This window comes from Empidonax traillii, unplaced genomic scaffold (assembly GCF_003031625.1).
Source record: "Empidonax traillii isolate 1590-97213 ecotype Southwest subspecies unplaced genomic scaffold, ASM303162v1 scaffold626:size867168, whole genome shotgun sequence".
Lineage (NCBI taxonomy): Eukaryota > Metazoa > Chordata > Aves > Passeriformes > Tyrannidae > Empidonax > Empidonax traillii.
In genome coordinates this window covers 150,017-167,337 of record NW_020955819.1, presented here as the reverse complement: position 1 = coordinate 167,337, position 17,321 = coordinate 150,017, and the positions used below count along the sequence as shown (strand labels likewise).

At 44.3% G+C, this 17,321-nt stretch overlaps 1 protein-coding gene across 1 annotated transcript in view; it reads right to left on the bottom strand.

Moving 5' to 3' along the window:
• Positions 1-2,455: 2,455 nt before the first annotated feature.
• VIT (vitrin) overlaps positions 2,456-17,321 on the bottom strand; it is a 53,089-nt gene continuing 38,223 nt past the window's right edge. The window contains exons 12-18 of the mRNA XM_027898850.1: positions 14,534-14,613; positions 9,994-10,056; positions 7,131-7,278; positions 6,849-6,952; positions 6,132-6,358; positions 3,681-4,194; positions 2,456-3,095 (exon numbers count right to left, since the gene is read on the bottom strand). Coding sequence (XP_027754651.1) covers positions 2,917-3,095; positions 3,681-4,194; positions 6,132-6,358; positions 6,849-6,952; positions 7,131-7,278; positions 9,994-10,056; positions 14,534-14,613 — 1,315 coding nt within the window. The 3' untranslated portion in view covers positions 2,456-2,916. The remainder of the gene's footprint in view (positions 3,096-3,680; positions 4,195-6,131; positions 6,359-6,848; positions 6,953-7,130; positions 7,279-9,993; positions 10,057-14,533; positions 14,614-17,321) is intronic.

Genomic DNA, 17,321 nt, shown 5'->3' with positions numbered 1-17,321 from the left:
AAATAGCTTGTATATGGTACAGAGGGAGTTCTGCTGTTTTCCTGAAACAAATATACCTCCTTGAACATTTATCAAGATATATATGTAAGTTATCTTGTTTTTTAATAACAGTGTTAAGAGACTTTTGTAGGTGGCAAGTAATTTGATTGCTATGAAAGGTAAAGGTTGAGAGGAGTGTGTTGCTTTTGTAAATGGAAGAGTGTATTCTTATAAGTTTTGAGGCTTCTGCTTAAGTTTACAATGTTTATGAATCTAAGTTTAGATGAGAGTTGAATTAAACCACTTTCACACTTTGAGATCCAACAATTTCAAGGTCATCCAAAGAAGTAAATAAAAATATACATTGGCAAACGAGCACCATAGTTGTTCTGTAAACTTAAGATAAACCATTTAAACAACAACAAACTCTGAAGTGCCCATTATAAATGCTTGACATAAGATAGCTCTGCAACTTCCCCGTGAAAGAGCTCTTGAAAGCTTACTGTCATTGCTTAAAGTTTAAGTTTTTAGGAAGAAGTTATATCCTATATGCATATATCCCTTATGCATATCCTAGATAACATGGGTGGCTCTAGCTGTTCCTAATATCTCAGCTGTCATTGCTGTGCTTCCTGCAGAGCACAAGTGAAACACTGGGGAGTCTCTGAGGGGTACCGATCTTATGTGCCACAACAGTACAGTCAGCGTGGAGAAGAATATGTGATGGTAAGTTGTTGCATTAAAAATTAAGCCACAATATTAAGAGCAGGTATAAGTTAAGACTTCGGTCTTTTTCTCAGCTAGCCCCAAATCAAGCCCCAAGCAAACAGTTCTCAGACAATGAATCTGGTGTGTGAACTGAAGTCCCCATTAAATTCAGTTCATATGTTTGAGTTTTGTCCAGCCCATGTAATGTTCATTGTTGACAGAGAAAGATTTGTTCAACCAAACAGTAGTGAGGAGGTGGGAGATGGGGAGTATTAGGAGTTACTCTGCTCATACCTAACTCTATTCGTAATCATTTTTTCAAGCCAAGAAATTATTGCTGTGGAAGTGCAGCAGCACAGATTAGTGTTAACAATTCTGCATACAAATATATTTTACAGTTTTGTTTTAATTTTTTTTGGAAGCTGGCAGTGGCCTGCACCTTCTGTCTGGGTAGCATTGTTCAATTGATGATGTTCTTCTAAGAGGAAGATCTGAACCTTCCCTGTGTAAAACCACTGTTTCCTCCAGGACTGTTTTTGATAACCTCTTGAGAGATCCCCAGCCTGGCTTATGTTACCACACCAGGGGGATCATGCAAAATCTGTTGGTTTCATTAGTTTGTATTATGCTTATTTAATTGGCACTTTTTTCAATCACATTTCCAAATGTAACTATTTAAAAGATTGTGCTACTTTTGCCGACAGAAAGGAGTTTCCCTTGTGGCAATTAATTTCGATTAAATTTTTATGTGGCTAATAAATATCTTGGGTCATGGTTATTAAAACTATAAATGCTGTTAAAAGCTTGATTTGCAAGTAATATGGGATATTTGAGTTTTAATTTCTTCCCATTTCCTGTTAGTTCCACGAGCCTGATGCGGCATTTGATTGCCATAAGGTGTGTGAACACATACATTTTTATTGACGCTTTGATAATCTTGCTTAATGAACATATTTTCTTAAATTATGCTGGGTGAAAGCTAACCAACAACTGCTGCTTCCTAATTAAAGTGCTATTCCTTTGGTCTTCCTAGTATGTCAGTCCCCCCTCACTGACTAGTGATATGAGTAGTTCTTCACTTAAGAAACCACTGTGTGTTTTGACTTGTCCAGGGCCATAGTATCTACATTTTGAAATCAATCCATAAAACATACGTCTATCCCAAATTTGAGAGAAGGTGTCTGTAGATGCTTGAAATGCTGTGTTTCCCAGTATATAGTACAGATTTAAGGCAGTTCCATTTTATATCCTGTTAATGGCTCTTGAATAGCTCTCCTAGCACTAGAAACTGCTGTAAGCTGTTCTGAGCAGTGGTTTAACAACAAAGTGGTAGGTCTCAAATGCTTTTCTGAGTGTGAGCAACTTAAACCCACAACTTTTCTCAGAGTCTCTGTCCTGGCAACTTTTCTGTGATCCTGCAGGCCTTGAGCCACCCAAGAGCAGAGGAAGAGGGCTAAGGAGGCAAGATACTTCTCAAAATCAAATATTAATGCAGTATTGAAGGAGACTAGATTCCAGCTCTTGCAGGTTGCCTGCCTTGTGGATTTGGGGCTTTATTGGAGTTGGCAAAGGGTTGTATGGTCCCAGAGCTTGACCTTTTCCCCTCACTTGTTTTCCAGTCTCACAGGGTTTCGATAAATCTCAGTGCTGGAGTTAACAGTAGCTGAAGCTTGACAGGCTGGCAAGACAGCAGTATGGAGTGAGGGCCTGCTTTTAAGAAGGCACTCAAATTTGAGCTATGGTCTCCCTCCAAAAGAAGCATCTGAGCTTTCAGCCCTTATCTGGGTGTCATCTGGTGGGCAGTTTCAACAGAGGTGCTTCTGCCGCAGCTGCTCGGCAGTATGGCCACCTTGAAGGGACCTGGCTGCTTCAGGGAGCAGGTGGTGCATTGTAAGGAGCTTGTGTGTGTCCAAAGGTGAGAATTGGGCAAGCTGGGGCTCTGTTCTGGAAGCAGCTATTCAAACTGCTGCATTTATTTCCTCCGTGTTTACTGCCTCTGTAGCTATCCGTCCAAATCAGAGTTTCTGAAGGCTGCAAGGGGAAAAAAAAAAACATCAACAGTCTACACAGAGCATGCATAGGGGCCATAGGAGCTGCAATCAACCTTGCTGACTGGAAAGTGCCAGAGGAAAACACCTTCAGTGTTTTTTGTACTGAGGGCTGGCATTACTCCCTGGCACTTGATGTGCCTTCAGCATGGTGCCAAGGGTCCTGCCTTGCTTGAGTCCATCAGTTCCGTGGCTGGGAATTAAATTCTGTGCAAATGTTTTGGATGAGCTGATTAACATAGCGATAGAGGTTGTCAAATTCATCCACAAAGAAGGAATGCTCCTTAGCAGGGTCTGTTGCAATGGCTTCCAGTTCATCTGGGGCTGCCCAAGCAACTCCAATGGAGTAAGCAATGACTCCTGGAAAGAAATAGAATAAGCATGAAAGTTTTCTTTGCATTAAATTTAATTTAAGACCAATCCTGCAAATGTAGTTTCCAGGCCACAAAAAAGTGGACAGTGAAATAGAGTGCTCTCTCTGTATAAAAGTGATATTTTCAGATTGGAAGAAAGGTCTAATTAGTGCTTTAGAAGCACCTTTTGCCAACAACAAAAAAGGCTTAAACAATAGTAAAGCTTTCGTTCTGGGTCTAAGCAACAGGCTTCTGAACAAAAACTTCTTATTCCAGTGCAAATGTATTGGAAGATATAACTATCCTGACTGGAAAACCAAAGGAATCATGTTACTGAGATAGTAGAAATCCCTTGAGATCTCCTAGACATAGCTGCATCTACAATGATTAATGCGATTTTTTTTTCCCCTGAAGTTTGTTATTCAGGTGTTAAACAGTTGCTGATCTTGTTAGAGCTCAAAGAGACCCCAGGGTGAAGTACTACTCTTCCTTCATCAAGTTTCTTCTGGTGCTGTCACATCATAGCAAACTGCATTTATCTGGAAAAATGCTGAGACACGTGGGGAGAGCAGGTAGTGATAGAGGACCTTACCATTTCGGTGAGCTTCCATGGCTGGCACGCTGACGTCATCGTAAGACCTGCCATCTGTAATGAGAATCATGATCTTTCTTTTGTTGGGTTTGGATTTGCTGAACAGCTGCTCTGAGGCGTAGCTGATGGCTGCCCCCGTGCTGGTCCCACCACTCCAGTAACTGATCCTTCTAATGGCACTCAGCACATCCTCCTTCGTGCTGTACTTGTCAAAGCTGAACTCCAGCCTTTGCTCGTAGGTGTACTGAACGGCCCCGACTCGGGTGTCTGTGTCTGAAATCTCAAACTCCTTGCTGATGTTGGCTACAAACTGGAGGACTGTGCGGAAGTTGCTGGTGCCGACGCTGCTGGAGCCATCGATGACGAAACCAATGTCGGCTGAATTGAGGCAAGTCTTGCTGCAAACCAGCCGGTCGGTGTCGCAGACCCGCTTCACCAGGGGCTGGACCACCTTGTGTAGGCTGAACCAGCTGGGCACGTTGATGGAATAGAAACCATTTGTCCTGCACACTGCCTGCAAGGCAACACAAGGATGAACGCAGTGGAAATCCAATCTGCCTGCTTCTGCTGGGATATGTAGCTAAACTGTAAATATAGGCTCCTGGAAAGAGCAATGCTGGAGTCTGAAATGGCCTCTCCTCCAGTCACCATCTGCTTCCCTGGGAAATGATGTCAATGGAACATCACAGATACTTCTGTAATGTGAAAGTTTTTCCTGCCTTTTTTTAAAAGCTAGGGGATGGAGCTGATATTCAAGTAGTGAAAGAAATGTAATAAGGAAGTTTACCACCTGTCGAGCTTTTTTACATGAGTTACAGAGCTTCTGTTAGCATGGCTCCAATAGCATTATAGGAACCTGTGTGTTTGCTGGGAAGCAACTGCAGCTCCCATCCTTCAGGGCAACGAGGAAAGTTTTCCCTGCTGAGAAACCCTACTACCCTGAAGTGAAACCTGGGGCTTAATTTGGGTTATCCTGGGCTCATACCCTTCTAAGCAGAAAAAGCCCAGTGTGCTGACTCTGCCTAATAGTAAAAAACAAACAAAAAAATCATTAACTTTTATAAGTAAATACTCATAGAGGCCAGATCTGTGGGAGGCTTCTATAGTGGGAGTCAGGTGAGTGTGGGTAGGAAATAGGGGTGGCGCAGAAGAGGAAATGGGAGAAGTCAAGTGGGGGGACGGGAAAGAAAGTATGTGAACAGGCAGGATCAAATTGTCCTTGGCTTTAATGCCCTATAAATGTTAATGCCTCAGGTCTCTGGATAAGAATATTTTGTTAAGCCAGGGTTTATCTACCAACTTAGTGATGGTGTGTGTATCTGACTATTTTAAAAGGCCAAGGCACTTGCATAAAGCCTAACAGCTCCAAGGAAGTTACAGTTCCCTCCAGTCTGGGCTCCTCACAGTGTGCTGCCCTCATTTGCTCTTCTTCCTGTCTTGCTTCTATTTTAGTGTTACGATGCAGCAGTATCAAGTCTTTCTTTACCTTCCTATTCTGAGTCCACTCTACTCCCACTTCTGCTGTGTCCCTGGCAGGCTTGCCTCACTGTACCTTTACTCTCTTAAAAATATTAAATGCAAATGAGATTACAATCCACTTAAATGCTGACCAGACAACACAGCTCTCTGGAGCAGCTCTGAAACTCGTGGGAATGATCTATGGCAGAGCAACTCAGCTCAGATTGGAATCTGTTTTTTGAAAATAACAGATAACTCAACTCTGTTTCCTGAGCCCAGCCCATTCTGGCACTTGGTATACCGATATCTCCTGCTGTAACTGGGTGCCAGCTTGCCCTGAAGCGCTGTTGAGCAGGCAGCTACTGTTGGTGCCAAATACAAATCGATCAAGGCTTGCATTCTCATTTTTAGCTGGACATGGCAGGAATTTACTCTTTTTCTAAGAGCTACCATGGAGTTAGAAACAAATAACTGAAAAATAATTTGCATCAACAGGGGAAACAAAATGCTTGAGGTACCCAGCATAGCTGAAAAACTAGGATGCGCTTATGTTGCGACTGTCCCCACATTCACTTGTATGGGACCTGTTTGTAAATGCAACATTGATATTAGGCTGACAGGGCTTCTCACCCTTTGCTGGGTGGGAAATGCACAGCAGTAGGCTCATTAAAAGCTCAGGCTGCAATTTTGCTTTGTCATGCTGCCGTATACTTGGAAAACCTCTCACCTCAGTATGACTGCAGCTGTGTGCCTGTGTTTAGTCAGTCAAAAGCCATTTGCCCTATGATGTATCTCAAACTAGAGCTTTACTGAACTTCATTCTGACTTCTGCATTACTGCCTGGCTTTTTGTACAGGAGATCTCAGGACTGTACATACAAGCAGGACAAGAAATAACCATAAAGGTAAGTAGGAAAGGGAAATGCCCTGAATTAAATAGGTTGGAAAACACAGTCAGAGCCAAGCTCTTGGCCAGACCCAGCCTACTAAATACCTTGTCCACAAAGTTCAGTTCAATAACATTCTGCTTTTCATTTTGAGCAGCTGCTTCAACAGTGACAAAGAAAATGTTGATCCCTGATTCTCTGGCCAGCCTGGAGGCCTCTTCCACTCGGTCGGTCGGCCACCCGTCCACCACCACTACAACCACGTTGGGTGCTCCACCTCGGTTTCCATTAGCATCCAAAAAGAAGTTTTTGTTAACAAATGAAAGTGCCTTCCCTGGAATAAAAGAGGAGTTGAGGAGTTACAGATCTGGAAGTGCTCTGCCTGATAATATCCCATGAAATGGTAGGCACAGGGCTGACTCGAGCACTGGAGGCTGCAGAGAGCTGGGGAAAGCAGTTTCTGTGGCTGCATGAGTGGGAAGGAGGTAATTTTTATCAGTGTCAGTGCTTCCTGAGCCCTCCTGTGCTGAACCCCCTTCCAGAGAAGCTCAGAGTGATGAGCTGAGTTAGCAAGGATTCCCAGAGTACAATGGGAACTGCCCACAAGGAGATAGGTCTCTCCTCTCCACTTGTGATGGATTTGCAGTGCCCTGCACCAACACATGCAGGCCATGATGGGAGCAGTGCCCTCTCACCAGTGCTGTCCTAGCACTGAGCACTGTTTGGTCACAGCCTCTGTCCCCAAGAGGACATGTGGGCTTGCTATAGCCCAGCCTCCTAAGTCCTTCCTGACCTGAGGATATGTAAGTAGCCCCATCACCTACCAACATTGGAAAGTCCCCCTTTCTGTTGAATTTTCTCAATGGCGTTTCTTATCTCCTTGGAGTTGGCATAAGTTTTTAAGTTAAATTCTGTGGAAAGGTCATCGCTAAAAGAAGAAATGAGAGCAAGTATCAGTGTTTTGCTTCACATACAGCACAAAAGCTGTAGGACTGATCTGTGCTACCTGATTCCTGAGTATGAGCTGGACTGAGACCTTTAGCACACATCGGCTTTGTGCAGTCATGCCCTGTGCTAATGGGAGTAGCTGCGCCAGGAACTCTTACCCATACTGAACGATGCCCATCAGAGGACCAGCACTGCCAATGCCAAGGGCTTGAGCCACGTTACCAAGGAACCGCTTCTGGAGCTGAAAGCGGCGTTTGCCAATGCTCCAGCTTCCATCCATTAAGAAGGACAAATCAACCTTGCAATCTGAGGAGAGAGAAAGAAACGTGGAAGATATTTTTAGTCCTTTCTGATAGCTGTGCTTCTTGTGAGCAGCAAAGGCCTAAAATGTCTGCATCCAGTGATTTGTCCTGCTGTGCAAACTCTGGGAAAAGCCTTTGACGAGGACAAATCACAGCTGGGGGCTCAAGTCTGTCCTACTCATTGATAAACACACTTCTTGGCATAATTTTGTACCAAACAACCTCTGAGCTTGTGTGACAAAAGGGCAAGAATCTTTTCCCAGGGATCAGTCTGGGAGCACTGCGTTTGGTGGCTAGAGAGGTCAGCCATGCAAGAGCAAGCTGACTTGTATCCTGTGCCCTCAGAGCCACAGCTGGGGCTCAGCATGCTTTATTTGCAGTCCAGAGGTGGTGGGAGTTTGTAAAGCCAGCCATGATCCTTGGATTTTGTGGTCTGGCCACCTGCAGAGCACAAACTACAGGGATTTCCTTGGTTATACTTCTGTGGACTTAATTGATAAAATAGACATAACAGGCACAGTTCTTCACATATGATGTTAACGCTGCTCAGAAAGGAGGGAAGTTCCCAAAATGTGTGATGCCTGAGATGTGCCTCAGGGGAAGGAAGCCATGGGGTCTTTTCAAGCAGATTACAATCCAAGATTACTGTCAATGATCCTGGCAACTCTGCACTTTTGAATGAAAATAGTTCCTTACTTTCATTCTGGGATGGAGCTCACATCAGGGAAGAGGATTTTGCCTGTTTTGCTCAGACTGAGAGGGAGCTGGTTTTTTACATATTGTTGTGGACCTGTGTGTGCAGCAGCAGCAGCAGAAGTGTGCTATTGTGTGTTGCCTCTCTGAGCTGAAACAATGTTCTAGGAAAGGTATGTCTGCACCCAAACAAGCTCTTCCCTTTAATGACACAGATGAACCTCATCTTTGTGCTTCTGCAAATGCTGTCTTCATCACTGACAGCCTGCTCTCGTGTCTCTGAAAGTTAGTGGTGAAACGTTCATCACTGGTGTGCGACCAGGAGTGGGATCAAAATTTGGCTTAACTGGAGCACTAATTAACATTTTCCCCTTCTGGCATCTGGGTCATCCCTATCTCTTGATTCCCCCGTGATGATGCCTCCTACCAATCAGACTGTCCAAACTAGTGTGTTTTAATCATTAGGTAGCCTGAAGGCTACAAAGCAACAATTGTTCTTACTGGCTTATGCAACTTCCTCCCATCTCATTACCTTCAATTTTTTTCTCCCTTAGCTGTCTCTTTTTTTCTAATTCTAATAATGCTGAATTACAGGACCGTGACTGAGAACTTTGTCCATTCACAGCAGATCGTGAGGCAAGGTCAGGAACCGACAACAAATGTCTCAATTAACGGCCAAGTTTTCCTAAATTTCTTCTCCTTCAAAGGGAGATACACCATGAGGTCTATATGTGGAAAGTAGGCAGTTTGTTGGCCAGCAGGGTCTGAGTATGCAAAGATTTACATACATATACAGACTTAATTTCTGGGAGGGTTCGGACAACGGGAGTATTTTGGTGCTGGGACACTGCAAGAGCACAGGCTAAAGGTACTTCATAGGGAGGTGAGCACTTTCTGATTTGCAGGGAGGCAAGATCTGAATTAGAGATTTTATGATCCTAGAGTTATCAGCAGGATGAGAATTTTGCTTCTGGTGTGTCTTATCTCAGTTCAACTGCTAGAAACACAGATGTCCTTGCCTGCGTCTCTGCTGCACTGAGCTCTGCTTTCCTGCAGTGTGATGGGGTCTGTAGGGCAGAGCCTTCCCCTTTTCTTCTTTCCCTTGTGTCTGTATCAGTTTCAGGTGTATTTGACATCTTTGGTAGGGAAAATAATAGTTTTAAGTATTAGGAGGAGCGCCTGGGAATATATAGACATTTGGTTCAGTAGTTCATGTAAAGAGTCCAGTCAGCGTTCAGCTGCCAGCGGGTGGGCAAGAGAAGACCCAGGCACCGCTGGGAGGGTGAAGCCCCCTCTCCGAGATGGCTTCTCATGAGGAGGGGGCAGACAATCCCGTCTCTCCACTCAGAGCTTGCTTTCTCTTTCTTCTTCAACTCTGGTCCCCATCTAAAGATAAGTTAATGGGCAAATCTGCCTTTAATTAGAAAGGGCATAGAAGATTTCCTTCTTAGAGTAGGGGAGCCTGCATTTTCCTCACTGGACTTGAGGGATTCGTGATGCCCCCTCTGCATCCACTCTCTCCTTGCTGTGGCAGGTACCAGGTCCCTTTCTTAGGTGATTTCCTTCCCTCCCACCCACTGCTGTGGGAAGGATACCCACACACAGCATACCCATGGGAGTCTGCTCTGGTCAGCAGGGCTCACTTCTCTAGCCCTGGCTGCCACACACTGGATTGCTGTCCTCTGCCATCAAAGTCCCTGAGGGAAGAAGCTCTGCACCCTAGGAGCATGGAGCTGGGAAGAGGCAGCCTGGGAAGAGGCAGCAGTGAGCAGCCACCATCTGCCTGCCCAGGTGAGCTAAATTTTGGCTGTTATTTCCTTTCTTGTAGAAGCAAAAACCAATTACATGTATAAGAGGGGGCGGCAGAGAGTGCTCGCTCTTTCTCTGCAAGAGAAAAATGTGTTCCTGGATTTTCGCAGGCTTTCTCAAAAACTTACCTTTTGCTATCTAATTTGAATGCATGCTAGCAATATGTATTTGATAATATGGCATGGCTTAATTATGAAATTAATTCTGAAGGACGTACTCTGGTTACCCTGGGAGATGGACTCCAGCGGCTTCGGATTCAATTCTTCGTTTGAACCGAAGCCTAGAAAGAGAAACGAAAGGCTCCATCGGTGTGTGCTTAGTAGCTACCCTTGTTCTGTAAGGAAGCAGGCAACAGAGTGACTGCAGAGATCCCCTGGCTTGAGGAGTGATGTGGGAGGGAATGGGGGGTAAGCTACTTGGAGCTTACCTTTTTCCACCTACATCACTTCTAGGGTAGAGCAAGAGCAGAGACAGTTCTCTCCAAACACCAACTTTGAATAATCCCATTTGGGGGTCAGTGCCCTAACTACCAGGGCTTGAGAGCAGCATGCACAAATAGAGGGCTCCTCAGGAGCAGAGGCTGGTGGCCGCAGTGTGGGATGGTGACTCCATAGCAGTTCGCCCCCAAGAACCGGCACTGCCACCCCGCTGGCTCACCATGCCTTACAGTGAGCTGCACAGTCTGAAGCAGATGAGCAACAGGTTTAGCACGTTGCTTTTCTGTCTGGAGAGGAAGGCACAGGTAATGAGTGACTCACCCTGCCGTGTTATAGCTGGGAAAATAATGCAAGCCACAGCTCCCTGGGTGCCCCCAGAGGACTGAGTTATTTTCCAAAGCACAAAAGAGAGAGGGTAAATGGTGTCAGAGAGATATAGTTAAGTTAGGAAGGTCTTAAGGGCCACTAGTAGATTTTAGCTCAGGACTTCGGTGAGGTATTTGGGTGGTAGCAGCCTTGGCAACATGAGTTTATGTCCTTGTGAGATGCATTGATTCACAAGGCACCATTAGGCTGGCATCAGAAGGTCTGAAAATACTGAACTTCACTCATGACTCGAACGTCTGGCAAGTGTCTCCTACTGTGCAGTATCTCCCTTCCAAGCAAGGGCAAAGAGCTGTTCCTTTTCACTACAGCATGAAAAGATTAGGGGATTTAGCTGGGATAATCCTCAGAGGAGACATCAGTGATCAGGCAAGCCACAAACTGAACGCTCACCAAGAAAGCAGTTGGTCTGAAGAACACCAAAACAGCTTATTATTTTGTAAACAGCACATTCATTTTTATAAGAAAAGGAGGAGGAAGACTTCCTTAAAGTATTCATCAAATAAGTCAAGGAGAGACTACAGACTTTGGAGAGAGAGTAAAAAAGTAAATTCAGAAAATGTGAGCTTAATATAGAAAAAAGATGAGAAATTGCTAGGTGCCACAGAGTTTGTCTACACACAGCAGCCAGCCATGAGCAAGCTGAGGATGAGAGCAGTGTCTGTCAAGGGACATCAGGGAAGGTCACCAACTGATTATGAGGGGAGGTGTAACAACCTAAGCTGGTTGCTGAATGTATTAACGACCAAGCCATATTAATGCAGAAAACTGCCAAGAAAATGGGGGGAAATACAAACTCCACCTCCCTCTGTCACCACTCCTATTTCTGTTCCAGTTAAGTCTAATAATCCATCCCTCATAATTCTCAAATATAACCTCTTGGAGTCCTTCTACCTGCATGCTGAAAGCTGTGCATAATTCTGTGTCAGGGGCCACGTTTGTAGTAAGTCTGAGTATGCAGGACCTAGTGTAAAGTTGGCCTGGTGCCTGCTCCCCTGCTGGGAGGCCATGGCACAATGCAGCATTCGTATGGGACAGGTTGCTTTGGTTTCTTAGTTTTCAATTCAGCTACCAGTGAAAAAAGTTTCTACTGCAGACTATACAGACCCGCTGACAGCAGCCCTGTGTGATTTCCTTCTCCTTTGCTTGTCTCCAGGCATCTGCTGTTGCCCTGTCACTAAAACTAGGACACAAAGCTGAGCACTGGGCTCAGCCTTGTACAGGAGCCCTTGTGGTCACCTATGAATGAAGTAGATAAAAGGCACAAAGAGTAGCTCTACTTTGTTTATGGCAAGAGCTGGCGATTACCTTGTGTGTTTTGTTTGAGAATTTCCCTGGATATGTCTGGCCAGGTTACGACTGTTTGTCACTTTTTGGTGCTGTGTACGTGGTGCTCTGTGATGCCTACAGCCCCACATGCAGCCTCTCTGTACTCCTGCCCAAGCATTGGAGGATACTTTCTGGACAGGGAATAGGAGCTCTCCACCCATCCTGACACTGGCTCTTATGCCTTGCCCCCACAGTTAGTGGAACTGGCCCTCTTGTGCCAGAGCAGGCTAGACCCATTCAAAAGTGGGCTGGAAAGCCTCTCTCTTCTTTGCACACCTGGGATGAGCTCCCAGGCAAGGGTCAGGGCAGAGTGTGCCTCCCCTGTGGTGTGTGTTTGCCCATGGGAGGTGCATTTGGATGTGGGAAACGTCACTAGGGAGAGGCAGAGTGGTGGTGCTGGGGCAGCACTACCTGAGGTTGGGTGCTTGTTCCTGACTGAGGAAAAATCATGTGGAACAAGGGTGACACCAAACAGTTCTGTCCAGTGACATTTGCGGCAGCAAACACTTCTGATCTCTCTCTCAGGCTGAAAGTCTTGCTGACAGGGACCAAATCTGCCTTTGGAGGAAGGGCACAAGGCAAATCTTATGCAGGCTTATGGTGGGCTTATCTGATGTGGAAGTTAAGGGCAACATGTCTTGGATCCATACTCATCCTCTCTTTGTCAACCACATGGATGAAAATGATTAATGTTTTTTTTCTTAAAAAAACCCAGTATTTGATTACACAGGCATGTCATAGTTTCTCAGTAACAGACCAAAGCCACACTTCATCCTGCAGCCTGCACACTGCATACCTCACATATGCCAGCTTGGTATCCCATATGTGCAGTTCCCCCCCAACCTTACCTTATTTGCAGAACAGAAAGTAGGTGGATTTAACACTGTGGTGAAATTAGATATTAACATATGCCATCCACTTTAGCAGCTAAATTGTATACGGAAGCTAAATCATAGTTATCTGCCTCATGCACTTATCTGTATCCAGTGAAACCCATATCCCTTTTCCAGGGATACAGCTGGCATGAGCTTTGTTGGTATAGAAAACTTAAGTGTAGGCAGTGCAGCATTTTTTTATTATTATTATTTGCCAGTACAATCACCAGTTCTTGAAGGCTGTGGGTCAGCTGGCTGATTTGTGCTTAGTGGAACAATAAGGTCACCCACCAAATGCTCTTCCCCAACTAATTGGGAAGGTGGGTAGTCTCTATGGGCCTCCCTGCTCTGCCAGTCCAATTTAACATTGGTATTGCCATGGGAATTTCAACTTGCTGCATGGGCAGTCTACGCCATGCTAATTAAAGTTCCCTTCACTGATTGTCGCAGCTGTCCACACTGATTAAACTTCCCATTCACTTGAGTAAGACAGCAGCGACTACATCCACACCAGGAACAATTCCTCTGAAGTGACAATCTGAATTCATCAGACTTTATCACACTAGTCTACGCTGCCACTTCAGTTGCTGAGAAACTGTGGATACAACATCCCTTCCCCCATGCCCAACCTTTCATTGCATGTAGTGCAATCTGTCATTTTCTGCCTCAAAATATCCCTCTGCACCCCTGGCCCTAGAGCTTTTCCCAAATAAGCACACTAATGGCTTAAGCTACAGAGACTAGAAGTGCTTCCTCTCTTTGGCTCAGGCTGCTGGAGAAGGGCGATCTGTCCGTGTTTGGGATGATGCAAATTTTGCCTCAACAGCTATCGCTGCTGACCCTGGATTCGCAAGGTAATGCATATGGGTTATGCTGTTGTTCATCACAACCAGTGCAAGGATTAGTCGTGCCTCAGCTCTGAAGTAAGCAGAGCACTCCAGGGAATGGTTTTTACAAGGGCACCAGCATGGCCCTCTATAGCAAGAAAACTGTGATGGAAAAGATGTCTTATATTGGATGGTCAAGCTCCTTGTAAGAGAGAGAGTTCCATGTCATGAATTGACCTGTTAGCTTGTGTAGTCTGCTTTTAGTGTTTCTGAGCAAAGGGGGCCCTTAAATGTTGAATATGTAGAATCTGCAGTTCATAACTGCTCTTGATCAAGGGTTGCACAAGTCTTGGTCTTGTGGCTCCTAGAGCTTGCTACAAATGTAGCAATTCCCCTCAGCAGTATTTATAAAATCTTATCATCTCCAGGGTGCCAGTTTTTAAGGCTAAAATGTCAGAAAATTTCAGTGATGCTCATTATTCTTTACATTTGGCTTAAATCCTCCTTTTCTTATCTGAATGTCTCCCCTAAGTATATTGACATCAGAATAATCTGATTGCAGCTCTAGACTGTGATCCCAGCTGTGACATTTCCAAAATACTTTGTCATTTACAAATGGATTTCAGTAGCTAGAACTCTTTTCCTGTAGTGTTGCTGCCAACTCTTTCCAGAACTCATCTGCTCTGCTCCTGCTTTAGGCAGGAACTTGAGACTGATGCAAGCACAGAATAATTTACTAAGATGTAAACGACATACCTTCTTTATAATTTTACATGCTGTAATTACTTCAGAAAATGAGATTGTTATCACCAGTGTCACAGACCTGATGAATAAATAGATTTAACTTTTCCCATGATGGAAACCACTTATTCCCTTACTAGTTACTGGATGCTTAAAATATTTACCTGTGTCAAAAAGGCTCAGTCCAGGTTTCCATGAGTCTGTTTCCACTGCTTTTACACATGAAAGAGAAGAAAAACTATGACTGAAAATAATGGAATTACTAGAGGTTACAGAGTTCTGAGTTAATTTAGAAAGGTCAGTTCATACAATGACTTACATTAACAACTTAGGAGCTGAGTAAACCTGGAAACCTTTGTGCACACGTTTCAAGCCATAATTAGGAGTCTTGTATCACTGCCTCCAGAGTTCTAATCTTTTTTAAAGTTTTAGATCCTTAGATCTGTTTTGATCCTATTCCTCTAAATTGCATTGATACTGAGGCACATATGCTGACGTCGGTATACTTTGGTTTAGGTTGTTTTGCACTGAAAATTGGCAAGTACCTCTCACCTACAGATTTCTCTATCCCCACAGCACATCCAAATACAAAGAAGTTACCTAAATATTGCTTGCCACTTGTCAGGCATGGATAACTTCATCAAAATTGCTGCTTTTATAAATAAACCCCCAAATGTCTTTGCTTTTGAAGCCTGCTGCATCTCAAAGAGTGATGAGTTATCACCAGATGAATGCCCTTGCAGCTCACTAGGACAAGAACAGTTCCTGAGAATCACAGGAACAGAAGATTTAACTCTATTGAAGACCTGACAAGCTGCGCAGAACTGGTGCACTTTTGACTAGAGCCAGTGGGTGAACTACAATGTAGGTTTAGAAAAAGTCATGCATGGGCTTGCCAGTGTCCTCCAGCCTGGTGAAAGAACTAATCTTGTCCTTGGGTTGCCTTTCCAGTGAGGAGCTGTCAGTTTCTCTTTGGGAGGGAGACTTGTTGCATGAGACAGATGGATGAATAAGATGTGTGGTCTCCCTTGTTTCATTGTGCAGCTGCATATAGATCTGCCCATCTTTTCTATTCTTTGTATGTAGGGATGGGAGTTGAAAGATCAGAGCAATGCCATGTGTGCATCCTATGTGTCACAGGTTTCTTTCTGCTATCACCTCATTGACAGGTAGTATCCTCAGAACACAGGCTCCTTTAACATCTCCAACTGTTTAAGCTCAAAAAAGACAGACAGATGCTTTTCAGAAAGACAGGCAGATGCTGGAAAAGAAAAATGACTGGTTTTTGTCAGTAGGTGCAATGCTGAAGTTTTTCACTCTAGGAACTACTTCAGCTCAGATGTCCCCAGGTGCTCTAGTTTGTCCAAATCCCTCTTGATTGCTTCTTCGACCAGTCTTCTCAGTTCACCCATTTAGAACTTTCTGTGGTGATTTACTTTCTTAATGAAGAAAGACACAAGTGCCAAGGATTTGGGGTGGCTGGCTGCAAATATAGAGAATATGCAGCTTTCTGGGTAACCAGGTTAATCCAGGCAAAAGCACTATTTCTTGCATGTAGTCCTAGGCACATAACGAAGAAAGCTGTCAATGTAATGCATATCTGAAAGTGAAATGATTATTCTTTCAACTAAGGCTTTTTTTTCCCCACTTGCCCATAAAAACAAAGCACTGGTTTTTAGAATACTCCAAGAGTGGTCTTAAAAAAAAAAAAAAGACACTACCACCACAACTCTTCAGGATAATTGCCTTGAAAAACATTTAGGGCTAAGTGAGTATGGGGTTTCAAGAGAGTTAGTGTGTGTTGTCGAGAGCTTGGAAGAGTTGAGACCTTCTGAAGAATGTACAACTGGTATGTCAGGGAAGGTGTTTTCCTCAGCACACCCTTTTGCTAACCTGAGCCGATGAGAGGAAGCTTCTTGACAGCGTGGCCAAACCTGCAGAGCTCATTGCTGCTGTTTGCAGAGCAGCGTGCACATGCTCAGCAGGATCAAGAAGAACAACTCGCCTTTCCAAGAACGAATGTCTTGTTCAGGAATTTCCTTTTGATAGAAAAATTTTCTACTTGAAAGCAACACATCCGAGCTGCCAAAGTCTGGGCTGAAAAAAGGATCAGGACTCAATGGGAATATGGCAAGTATGTGTTTGTGGTTTTTTTCCTGCTTGTTCTCTGATGAAGAAAACAGAATACTTGATGATGGGAAATTTGTGCTTTGCAATCACTTTGGGGGAACTGTAAGGTGTCTTAAGTGATTAGGTGAGGTCAGACACTGGCTTTGATTTAAATAAGACTCAGCACTATTTTCCTGTTTTTCTAGCAAAGATTTGGCTAGCCTGAGAATTAGCCAGCACATCCTTTGGTCCAGATGTTAGGGCTTTTTCTATTTCGGCCCTGCCAGAAAGGCAGGTCTGCTACCCTAGGCTATCCCCACCCTTTATGTGGTGTCACATAATTAGTGCATTGCTATGACCAACATGTTTACAGGCAACATATTTACTCTGCTATTCAGCCCAGGAAAATGGTGTCCCCCTGCCTTCCCTCTAAAGGTGGGTACTGAATTTTGGCAAGGGCAAATGGAATTGAAGGAGCACAAAAAATGTGGGATTAGAAAAAAAGAAATGGCAAAAAAAATATGATAAAGACAAACACAGGTGGAAACCAGAAGGAAGTAAAGGGGAATGAAATAAGAAGGAGTAGATAAGTGAGGGAACAGAGTAAATCTTAGGACGAGAACTGTATCCATTTTAAATATGCTGCAACTGGGTCAACTTCTAGTTGTCATTTTGATGAGGAGGTTTCTGGGTAAGCTTACTCGAGTGATGTTACCCAGAAAGTCCTACTGCATAATAACATCCTCTAACCTCAAAGTGAATGACCACTTGGTGCTTTAATATTGTAATGCTCCTCCTGTGCTTCCCAGCTCTCACCAAAGCCCTCAGGGCCCCAGGGACACA